At 48.8% G+C, this 12,483-nt stretch overlaps 1 protein-coding gene across 3 annotated transcripts in view; it reads right to left on the bottom strand.

Annotated features, from left to right (window-relative positions):
• The window catches only part of ELF9 (RNA binding (RRM/RBD/RNP motifs) family protein), a 66,699-nt gene that overhangs the window by 18,822 nt on the left and 35,394 nt on the right, over positions 1-12,483 (bottom strand). For all 3 annotated transcript variants that reach the window (XM_086778510.1, XM_086778511.1, XM_086778512.1), the window contains one exon: positions 7,824-7,931. In XM_086778510.1, coding sequence (XP_086634636.1) covers positions 7,824-7,931 — 108 coding nt within the window. The remainder of the gene's footprint in view (positions 1-7,823; positions 7,932-12,483) is intronic.

Genomic DNA, 12,483 nt, shown 5'->3' with positions numbered 1-12,483 from the left:
TTACCTTTTTCCAGTATACTGTTCGGCTGGGGCGGCATATTTTGACGGCGAGGAGGACGGTCTCTCCAGCGGCAGCGGGGCATTGGCGGCTACAGGGACTCTCACAGGAGTTCCTGGAGGATTTTTGGGCTCGGCTCTGGGCTAGTCGACAGGCCCGCAGGATCTCGACTTTTCAGTGGCTGGTCGCCCACAGGGGCTCAGCAGTTGGCACTTGGCTTGTTTACAACGGTCTTCCGGCGGCCTGCGTCCGATGCGGCCACCCTATGGAGACACAGAGACATTGCCTTTGGGATTGCCCTCAGGCGCAGCAGATTTGGCTGCGGATGCTGCGTATTCTGGCTCCCCTCTCTCCAGAGGGTATGTTTACGTGGGGTGCCGTTGCTTGGTCGACCTCGTCAGGGCCTGCGATGGGCTATGAGATGGAGCAGGGCAGTCAGGCCATCAGATTTATTAGGGGCCAGCCTCGCCTGGTTCCGGCACCGGATTTCTCGTCCGTCAGCTGGACACAGGAGAGGGATTTACGATGGGAGCTCCTCAGCAGCCTCACCATCTGGTTCACCTGGAGGGCCCGGTGCTTCACGGCCTTTGAGGGGAGATTGGAGCCACCAGCAGAGACTGTACGGGGGATTTGGCAGGAGTTGATCCACACCCTGCGAGGACAATACGGCCGCATCCGGGGAGACTCGGATGAGGCGATCTTGCGGCGCCAGGCCTTTCACACCACTTGGCGCTGTGGCCCCTTCTACACCTTACACACGGGATCCCCCCGTTGGCACTACAGGCCACCTGTTTGGCTCTCCCCCCCCCCTATTGTATGATTTAGCCTCTCAGTCCTTTGTGCTGATGCTTGTATTTTGCAGCACCTAGGGAGAGTCTCTCGGGCTGCCATGCTGTATTCACTGCTCTTTTTCTCTTATGAGCAGGAGAGATTTTTTGTAGCCCTACGGGCATTTTTTATATAACTAATGAAAGGATCTTTTCTCGGGGGAGGGGGGGGGGGGGGGGGGAATCATGATGGTACGATAATTCCCAGGAAGCATGGGATCCCCTGACTTGAAGAATCGTGGACATATTCCACGTCTCAGGAAAACCCTCACACATGGCTCGGTTAATCATAGCAATAAGCTCTGCAAGCATATCTCTGGCATGAATAAAGTGCTCTGCTACCAAACCATCATGATCATATGCTCTCCCAGTCCTCATCATGTCAATAGCTTTCCTTACCATCTCAGCAGTAAAGAAAGCACATGTCTCTGGGCATGGCTCCGATGGGTCTGGCAGGGGCGGCTGTCCTGAGGCTATGTACAGGGATGCTGCATACTCACCCCAAATCTCTGTGGAGGTAATGACTAGTGATGGTGAATGCTCATGGAATAGTCTCCATGCCTCGCCTGAGTCCTGACTCATAAATAACTGATACAAATCCCTCTCTAACTGAGCAAGATAAGCCCTCTTCTTCCGTCGCACTAGGTGCCGGAAGGTAATCCGTGACTGTCTGTGAGTGGTAACACCCATGAGCACCTCTCTCTGTAATCTGATCCTCATCTCTCTGCACTCCTCATCATACCAACTGTTCTGGGGCATGTTCCCAGATCGTCTCCGTGTAGGCTGACTACGGGGATATGCCTCTGATGCTGCAGCATGAAGCGTATGATGTATCTATCAATATCTGAGTGAGCTCATCTAATGGCCGTCCCGGCTCCTCGGCACATAAGCGTCTGTATATCTCATCCGTGTACACGGTGTCAGTCTCCCTCGTAAAGGTATAACGAGTGTGTGTGGAGACCTGTCCCAATGGAACGGTGTTGAACTGAAATGTGAGAGTGAAGGACAAGATAGCATGATCCACTGCTATTCCAACCGGCCTAGTGCCTACCATAAAATCCTGAAAAGAGGGAATGAGACTGGGCTGAGCCATAACATAGTCCACTTTACTAGCACCATGCCTATGTGGAAAGCAAGTGAAACCGCCCGATGTCGGGAATCTCTGTAGGCCATTCAGGATGGCCAATCCATGTGCAGTCCCCATGTCTATCAAATACCGCCCATACACTGTATGTTCCTCATCCTGTGAGAGTCTATGTGAGAGTCTAGATAGGCCCATATCCCTAACATCAAGCTCCCTCAACATCTCCTCTGAGGTATCATAAAATACTGTTTGGTTATGGGCGGTCCTGGCATTGAAGTCCCCCGGGAGAATGATGTCACCATCCCTGGAGAACTCCCAAATGTCATCATCCAAAATAGAAAAGGGAGACTGCCTACTAGGTGATGCATACACTGATGTACTAGGAGCAAAATAGCATATAGCAATGTAGAGATATCTGCCCGTCTCTGCCCTCAGCCCACATGTACCTAGCCTGCTCATCTCTGCGGACTAGATGTATCAGTGGCTGTAGCTCCTCTCTAAACAATACTGCCACTCCTCCTGAGCCCCGACCTCTATGCTCTGAACGAGTCTCCTGTCTACAAGCTGTCTCCCATCGGTATCCACTAACATGTGGCATGGACTGTCCAAGAGCCTGATGCGTCTCACAGTAGAAGAAGAGAGAGAGAGAGAGAGAGGACACACGATTGGGTCTCTAATCCCCCACCTGTAGGTGTATTTGCTTGTATTGCTGTACGTAAAATGTAAGGATTCCCTTAGAGCTGTAAACCATGCTTTGTACAGACCAATCGACTTGCAGATGGCCAGGAAGGGAGAGCTGATTGCTGACCGACCTTAACTGCAGCTGCTGGACCTTGTGTTTTGGCTTCTACAGGCGTAGATGCCTAGGTTTTACTTCAATTGTGGATTTCTTGGGGCTTGCATTTGATGACTAAGGGCTTGCAAGAGTGTGGTGTCAGCACATGGGCTTGCAAGAGTGTGAGTTGCTGGACTAGGGCTGAAGTGCCCTTTAAATAGGTGTAGGAGGATGCATCTATGAAGGCCGACTCCTGTAGGGCTGGCCAACTTCAGTCATGGGCTGTGGGCTTGATTCACCTTGAAAATGTGTTTAGGCTAGGGTGCTCAAAACATGGACCCATGCCCCTTGACCTTGGGCACCCTTACTTGCCCATGCCACATGGCCCCCATTTTGGGTGGCCCATGTGCTGCCCACAAACACCTATGGCCATAATCCATGCTGTCACCATTTCTTACATTTCTTCCATGGCTTTCATGTGTTGTTCTTGTTGTCACTTGCACTCCCACTGCGAAGCTCATGCTCAAAGTGGTGCATCATCAGGGTAGCACTGAATTACCGTGGTAGGTTGCGGGGACGCAAGGTGCCTCCACCATGAGCGTGAGTTGCTGCATGATTCGCTGCAAATGGGCTTGCTGCTACACCATTGGTTGCCAATGAGCGTTTATAAGGGATGTACTCTCTGCCAGCAAGCTGGGAAAAATCATTTCCATAGAGGAGGGGTTCTTCGTGGGTCATGTGCTATGGAGTCTCCTCTTGCTATCTCATAGTTCGAGGCTCTACAGTCTTTCTAGAGCCGTAAACCATCCACTAAAGGGCAAGTCAGCTTTTGCCTTAGTCCAATAAACCATCCACTTGCACAGGTCATAGAAACAGAGCCCTGAAACTGATGTTACATGTACGGAATGGAATGACTACAGAGAGTATTGACTAGGATAAGGTACCTTATGTATGCTGTTTTTATTTTAATAATACATACCTGCATATTTACATATATTTTACTGTAGAGATAAATATTCAAATATATTTGCAAAAGATAAAGGTGTATCGAGAAGATATTAATTATTCACTTGATTAAACTACACAATGCAAGATGGCATGGATCCAAGATCAACTGTGTGTGTGTGTGTGTGTGTGTGTGTGTGTGTGTGTGTGTGTTTTATGTTACATACATTGTACACCACCTTGAGGGGTAAACAGTGGGCCACCCCATCCCCCTTCTCATAATTCCAGAGTGGGAATTTTCCAAGAACAATGCTCTGTGGGCACTCGGTGCGACTTTCTCATCCTAAGTTAAGTCTTTGGACACATAGAACACACATTCATTTTCAAGCGAGAGAGAGATACTGCACTGTGCACCCGATTGGGTCCCAATTACCCACCAAAGGACCCCCAACATGGATGGTGTATTTGCTTCACAGTTGCAGATGGATGAGCACAACCCAAAGGACCGATTTCTGCCCGGAACTGGACCTGGTTTCTCCCTTCAGGAAGTCGCTGACCAGAACTCACAAACAACTCACCAGGGATGCTGCAAAACCTTTGGCTTCCTGCGTTGACCACAATAGCTGCCCTGTGTTTGCCTTAACTTCTGCATTTTTCTACTTGAAAGAGTGCTTCAATGCTGACTTGAAAGATGGGGAGAATAGGGCCAAAACAACCCTTTTATGGAGACGCATGGGCTGGTCAGCTGGTTGGCCTGCTGGTCGAACCAAGCCATGGGGTGTTGATGATGCCAAAAACCCATAAATGGGTTCCCACCAGGGCAACCCTATACATCAGTACATCTTGCAAGTGGGTTACATGAATTGTGAGGCACTAGCAAATTGGACCGTGCCAGACTTGCATGACATGACTTCACTACCTCTGTGTACACTGGAGTCTGGACAAATGCACAATGTTCGGCCTCAGCTCCTTGCATTTGTCTGCTCCGCATGTCCACGAGGCATCCAAGTGCAAGATGCACGTGACAACAAGTATGGCTAAACGAAAAACTAAAATACAAAAGTGGCTAGCTGCTTGTGTTGCGTACCTAGTGCTAATCCTCGGGATTAGTGGCATAATCCGGCAAGGTTAGGGGAGCCCTGGGATTAGGAGAAAGCAGGCTAATATGGGCGGCCAAGGTTATTATTAATAAATCCGTGTGTATTAGCTATTTATAACAAGATGGTTATTTATAGCAGAGCATCGGGCACTATATAAGTGAAACATGGGTTATTATTGTCATCCTCACTATTGGTTAGAGTTCAACCAAGACTCCGGCCACACATGTGGCGCCAAAGGCCTCTATGAGCAGACTGGCATGGATCTGTGGGAGTCAGACCTTACCCCTTGGCTCAGGGGTGGTTCGAAGCATAGAATTGGGAGGTGAGTTAGCAAGCAGCCCTTTTAGGGGGCTTCTACTAACTACTTGTGTTTTGTGTTTAGGAGATCTGTGGGGTTGTCACACTGCTCTACATTGCATACTAGCCATGTACACCAAAGAGAGACTCCAAGAACTGCCGGGCCTCTCACCACACTTTCTCTCAGATTTCTAAAAGAGGCCATGGGATAATTTTCGGCCACGGAAGATCACTCTCTTTTTGTGGCAGCTGGCACATAGGAGCTTGGTAGTTGGCACTTGGTTGGCCATTAGAGGTACGCCAACATTATGTCTGAGGTGTGGTCATCCCCAAGAGTCCTAGAGTCATTGTCTTTGAAATTGCCTGAAGGCTCAGTAGGTTTCGCAGCAGATCCTTCGCATCTTTACTATAGACTGGGCCCTTCCCGCACTGTTACGTGGGGCACTGTTGCTTGGGCCACAGAGGCCGAGGCCGTTATGGCATATGAGCAGGGTGGGGGACTAGCCCTCGGGTCTCTCACCTTTGTATTTCTGCAGTGCCAGTCCGTGCCCCATCTACTGGTCACTGGACTCCAGGTTCTTGCCAGAGATGGGAGATTTGTGGTAGTAATGCCGCATGGCACATCTAGAGAGCTCAATGCACTGAAGCCATCAAAGGCACCCTCACTCAGCCAACGGAGTCCATCAGGAGCATCTGGCTCGATATCATTCATACCCTCCATGGCCAGTAGGGGAAGCTTCAGGGTGGTTCAGACTGCATGAAGCCTTCCTGAGAATCTGGCGGCCCGGTCCCTTTCTCACTGACAGTGGGTTAAGCAGAGTGACAAGAAGTCCAACAATTTATTGGTCTTGCTCAAGCATACAAAGGCAAATGGAAGAACAGCCCTTGCTGGGGTTCAGCAGAGCGATAGAAGGTCTGACAGTTTATTGGTCTTGCTCAAGCATACATAGGCACATGGATCAGGTTTAGATATTGTAGCCCTTCTGTCACACCTTTTGAAGAGTGCTAAGACCAAGAAAATAAAAAGATTAAGCCAGCATAGGAGGTCTTCCACAAGTTGAACAGGCCACCACATCAGCACTGGTTTTGGCCACAGCACCGTGGATAAAACCTTCACATTATTTCTAACACCATTGGAAAGGCAACAGCATGAGCCTTCAAGGAACTTGAATTTTAGTACTACACCTTTCCCAGCAGTAATGATCCATGCTCAAGGCTTGGAAGCATTTCCTATATGGCGCAAAGTTTGCGCTGAAGACAAATTACCATAGCCTATGAGGGGATGTCATCTTCCATCTCTCCGTTTGATAGGATTTGAGCACCATGATTCCATGTTCTCACAGGGTACCACTGAGACTTTGCCAAGCAATCTGGTTATGTGTATAAAGGAAGCCTTTGTGTATACAGTTAAATTTGCAAGAGAAATAATGCACCAATAAACATTCAACTTTCAAGAGACTACCTTTCCTCATCAGGTACCCGTTCTCTGCATATCTTCAATAAAATTCTTCCATGCTTGGACCATATTTGGCATAAGAGCTCATCTTTCTAATGAAACCATAAAGATTGCATACTCCATCTGTGCCACGTCTCATGGCATGCCTCATGATACCATAAAGATAGCATGTTCTATCTGAGCCATGTCTCATGAAACCAGAACTATGACACCTGATCCATATCTCATCACATGTTTCATCTTAGACATGCCTCGTGATGTGTGAAAGCCTCTTGTCTGATTACAATATTAATCCCAAAATAAGAGCCAAATATTCTCTTTGGAAGTTCTGGCTAGTCTCGCACACGGTTTTACCCCAAGTCTTTTGTCTGCTCTAAGGTTTCTTAAAATGTGGGTGAACCAGGATCTCCTAGCAGCAAACAAATTAAAGAGAAGGAGAAAGTAGCCAATTTAGTGAAACAAATGGTCAAGTGCATGCAGAACGACTTCACCTCCTCACAACCCAAAGTTATTGTTCCTCTTTTGCCTTCTTGAGAGTTACGTTCAAAATAGGAGCATCTAAGCAGAGACACTGCATAGCGACATTGCCTTCTTGAGAGTCAAGTTCAGAATGGGAGCATCTAACCATAGACAATGCATAGTGACACGGCCTAGGTCCCAATAGACAGCCCACCTAATCCCAAACTCCCCCCCCCCCCTGTTTTTGCATTATGGGGATGGAATCCACCCTGTTTAGAGGCCAAATTTTCCCTGGCTGGCTGTGGTTGTTAGCAAAAAGGCCACATTTCTACCTTTTGATGCCCAGTTGAACTGCCACAAGTGTCCAGCCCCCACAATGCCTTCTAAATAACCACGTGCACTCACAAAATTCACAAACTTGCTGTTCAATAAAGTATGCTTTACTCTTTGGCAAGCCTTTTAAAAGACTGATGCACAAGAATTCCAACAAGGCAGGCAAGAAGAATAGCAGAATGGCTCCGAGGAGAGAAATTCTCCAGGTGATGGGTAGCGGAGCCGGAGCCCACTTCTGCAGAACTGCTCAACCAACAGCCATTCTCCTGTGGCACAAGCTGTCAGGAGCTCTGGACAGCAACAAGAAGCAGTTTTCAAATCACCAGAGGACACATCAGCAGCTTCTGAATCAGATTTGTGATTCTCAAATCATTGGAGGAGAACAGCAGCATGGTCAGAACAAGACAATGACACCTCTTGCAGGTGTCTAGGCCAACTGTAACAGGCTTGGTCAGAATTCCAGTGACCAGATGCCATGAAAAAATTAGCAACAAGAAGTCTGGCATCTTAAAAGTGATACAAAAAAAAAGAAGCATATGGAAATCATACCTCTTCAAGAGTGACATCTTCCGGTAATCCAGTCACGTATACATGAGTGTTGACTTTCAATTCGAACCAGCCTTCAGGGTTATTGTTGGGAGGCAGCTTGGCAGGTTCCTGCAATTCAGAATTGCCCAAAAGAAAAGAATGTAATTAAGGTAGAAATCACGGACCGACCTAAAACCATGCAAAGCACTTCCAACTACTTAAGCCACCAAATTGATCTATGCGACTACAAGGGAAACACAATGAGGGTGGAAAATAAAGAAAGAAAGAGCAGAGTCTGACAGGGATACAAAGCCATCTGAAGACCTCATCTTGTGAAGAGGCGTGTAGGGGGACAAGGTAAAAAATGGTCCTTCTTCCTGGATGCTGATTTGTCAATATTTTCTCCTCTTACTTTTAGCCTGCCACTCTTACAGGCCATGTTGCCTCATGGACTTGAAAATCAGTCATTTGCATGCACCAAATCTACCCATGTGCATACCTTACCTGCCTACACTCAGGGCCTCTCTCTCTTTGTGTAATACCACTATACCCTAACCCTACTAGACCCAAATAGTGCAATACATGCAGCCATGTTTGAGGATGATGCATCTCACTGTTAACATCCCCTCCTGCTCATTACTTGGCAGGACAACAACATTTTTTTCACACACCGCACGTTCACCCACATGTCATCACCTCAATCAAGAGCTTGTTCCCTCCCCCCTCCCGACTGACCTTTGGCCCAAGATCCTCCCGTAGTTACCATTTTTCACCACCCGTAGGTGCCTACCTGTAGCCCCTTATTTATCCACCCATAGGCGATGCTGTCAGAATACGCAGCGGAGATGATGACCAAACCTGGGAACACAAGAGCAAAAACGCAGGCAGAAAAACAGCACAAGAGAGAGAGAGATGTAGGCGTGTAACTCTGCTCTATATACACAAGAAGATCCCGAGATATGATACAAATAAGGTATGGGGGCTGGGGTCCTATATATACATCCCATAGAGGGCAGTCGGCCAGCAGAAAGAAAGCCCACGACTGATGAAAAGGTCCCACGACTGCATAAATGCAGTCTGCCAGCAAACAGGTGCCCACGACTGATGAAATCCAGTCGGCCAGCAGCCCAGTAGCCCACGACTGATCAACATGGAGTCGGCCAGCACTGGGGTGCTCCTGGCATCACCTGGCAGCCTTCCCAAACCTCAAAAAAATGGGAAAAATAGGGGAAAAATGCGGGGAGTGAGGAAAAATGATAAAACACCTGATAAGGGCGGGCACACCCACAACAAAGACCCTGGTGTATAAAACTAGAAAGGAGATGACTTCTAACACCCCCTCTCAGCTCCTGCCTGTGTAACCAACCACTGGGAGCTGGGGTGCCGCCTGAGCAAATCCTGAGAGAGCGACTTCGTGAAGAGGTCCACCGTACTGTCCTCCGTCGAACAGAACTCTAGCAAGATGTCATCAGCAACGATCTGTTCACGAACAAAGTGCCTCTGGATGACCATGGGTTCCTCCAGTGGAAGCCCAAACCTGCAATGTAACCTCCTCGTGCCCCGTAAAACTGCTCCTGGGCCTGAAGGAGCTGGGGTGCCGCCTGAGCAAATCCTGAGAGAGCGACTTCGTAAAGAGGTCCACCGTACTGTCCTCCGTCGAACAGAACTCTAGCAAGATGTCATCAGCAACGATCTGTTCACGAACAAAGTGCCTCTGGATGACCATGGGTTCCTCCAGTGGAAGCCCAAACTGACAACAGATGAAAACCAAGTGCCGGAACATACAACACCCGGGAGGAATGCATTCCCCCTCTGCCATCGGGAACTATCTCCATCCTGCCCTCACTGTGAACTGGGATAGTGGACGTATCCCCAGTAAGAATATGACCAGAACACCTGCAGAGATCCTGTAAACCGGAACGGGAAGGAGTCATGTGCCTGCAAGTTCCACTATCGAGAATCCACTCCCGAGTATCCGTTGCGGAGAGTCCTCCAATCTCCTCCCTGCCTGAAGAAAATGAAGCATCGGTGTCCATCACCTCCAGGTGCACAAAAGCCGGAGTCTTCATGATTGCTGCTGAGGAATCTTCACCCTTCTCGGTCTTCCGCTTGGGACACTACCTCCAATAGTGGCCTTTCTCGCCACAATCATTACAGGTCCTCTCTGCCTTCAGTTTCTTGCGGTCAGCGTCGGACTTCTTCTCAGAAGACTTCTCCGATGAAGCCTTCCCTTTGCCCGAGTTACGGCCTTTCGACCGTTGGCCAGTAAAGGCCTCCGAACCTCCACCCTGAGGAGGATTCGTGAATCGTTCCTCCTGGTCCAAGACCATGGGCACAAGCTCCTCCCACGTGATGGTGCTAAGCCTGCCACTGGTAATCAAAGACGAGTAAAATGCTGACTACGAAGAGGGCAAATGTGACAGCAATGTGATGGCCATGTCCTCTAACGATATCTCCTTCCCAGCCTGAAGAACTTCCTGCTGAAGAGCCTGCAGCTTGTTAATATGCTCCCGCATCGTCGACGACTTTGCAGGGCTCATAACCCGCATCTGTACTTCCAAGGAAATCCTCTTCATGGGCGATACCCTGTTGTAAAGTGAGGCCAAATGCTGCCATATACCTCTGGCCAGCGACATATGCTTTACATGGTTGATTACCTGTGGTGTGCAGTTGAGAAAGATAAACGAACGGACCCTGGCGTTGACACGATCCCACATCTGTGTCTGGGCCTCCCGGTCCTTTCGGGTTGACGGTAACTCCCCTTCCTCTACTTCCGGCCGTGGAACACCAACAACGACGAAATCGGCGAGGTCGTGAGACTCCAGATCAGATTCCATCATCACCTTCCATATGCCGTAGTTGCTCCCGTCCAACTGACGGTCCACCGGGAACGTGGGGAGTGTCGGGATCTTCACATGTCTCTTGGCCATCTCAAACAGATCTGCCACAGCGGGGATGTACTCTGAAAAGGGTGGGTGGGTGCAAGTGGCTGTCCAGCAAATCAGCCCGCCTTCCTCTTGCACCTTCTCTTCCCGATCAGCCCAAAACAGTCCACCAATCAGCCACAAAACAGTCCCCCTCTTGCTCACACAAATCCCAAGACCTATCTAGAGCCTAGGGCTCTGATACCATGTCAGAATACGCAGCGGAGATGATGACCAAACCTGGGAACACGAGCAAAAACGCAGGCAGAAAAACAGCACAAGAGAGAGAGAGATGTAGGCATGTAACTCTGCTCTATATACACAAGAAGATCCCGAGATATGATACAAATAAGGTATGGGGGCTGGGGTCCTATATATACATCCCATAGAGGGCAGCCGGCCAGCAGAAAGAAAGCCCACGACTGATGAAAAGGTCCCACGACTGCATAAATGCAGTCGGCCAGCAAACAGGTGCCCACGACTGATGAAATCCAGTCGGCCAGCACTGGGGTGCTCCTGGCATCACCTGGCAGCCCTCCCAAACCTCAGAAAAATGGGAAAAATAGGGGAAAAATGCGGGGAGTGAGGAAAAATGATAAAACACCTGATAAGGGCGGGCACACCCACAACAAAGGCCCTGGTGTATAAATCTAGACACGAGATGACTTCTAACAGATGCCGCCGAGGAAGCACCAAGGGGGGTTTTGAACCCAAGACCTCTCGGTCCTAGGCAAACACCTTCACTACTTGAGCTATCACCTTCACCATCTTTTAAAGACAAAATTGGCAAGACCCAAAAATGATCTGACATCATGAATATTTTGCAGTGTTGGCCAATCAAGGTTGCATCAGTACGTACGTACCTTATTATAAGATACGTTTTAGTGTACAGTATGGTACTATACCGTACAATACGGATCCGTATGTGGCATGTTTTTTTCCCCTCCCCCCTCCCGACTGACCTTTGGCCCAAGATCCTCCCGTAGTTACCAAATTTTCACCACCCGTAGGTACCTTCCTGTAGCCCCTTATTTTAGCACCCATAGGCGATGCCGCCGAGGAAGCACCAAGGGGGGTTTTGAACCCAAGCCCTCTTGGTCCTCGGTAAACACCTTCACTACTTGAGTTATCACCTCATTGGCAAGTACATGGCAGTTTTTAAAAACATTTTGGGCCCAAAAAACCCTAGGCCAGCCGTCGTCCTTCGCAGATCTTTAGCTGACTTATGCAAAGTGTGAACATAGCCATTCCTCTCATTGATACAGACATTGCAGCGAGAGATGATGATGATGCGGTGCCAGCCACTGCGGTCACTGCCATTGCAAAGCCAAAGCTGAGAGTATGATAGCGAAGGAAACTGGAGAGAGTTCCGCAGGAAAGAAATCCAAATATGCCACCTTGAAATTTTGGCCAGGCACCGTCTCCTTTGTAGAAAAAACCATTAAGAGTCGAAGAACAACCGGCCTTGCAAACCCATCACTTCACCTCTAATGTGGACAAGGTTGGTGTGGAAGGTTGATCGCGAACACCTTGGTGATCAATGTCCATACCATCTTTGAAAAACTGTAAAGTGTGGCTGCACGGAAATTAATAAGAGGGTCGTACTGATATAGCCACTGTTGACCCAAGATCATATCGTATCGAGACAAAGACATAACCTCAAAATCCATCTTATCGCGATATTCGTGAATGCGAAAGGAAAGTAGAGGAGCCATAGTGTTGCATTTAAACCCCAATCCGTCTGCCAACTCAATCTG

This window comes from Cibotium barometz, chromosome 39 (assembly GCF_041138505.1).
Source record: "Cibotium barometz isolate CiBa-2024 chromosome 39, ASM4113850v1, whole genome shotgun sequence".
In the NCBI taxonomy this organism is placed as follows: Eukaryota; Viridiplantae; Streptophyta; class Polypodiopsida; order Cyatheales; family Cibotiaceae; genus Cibotium; species Cibotium barometz.
The sequence above is the reverse complement of the archived record's forward strand: the minus strand, read 5'-3'. Positions and strand labels throughout refer to the sequence as shown.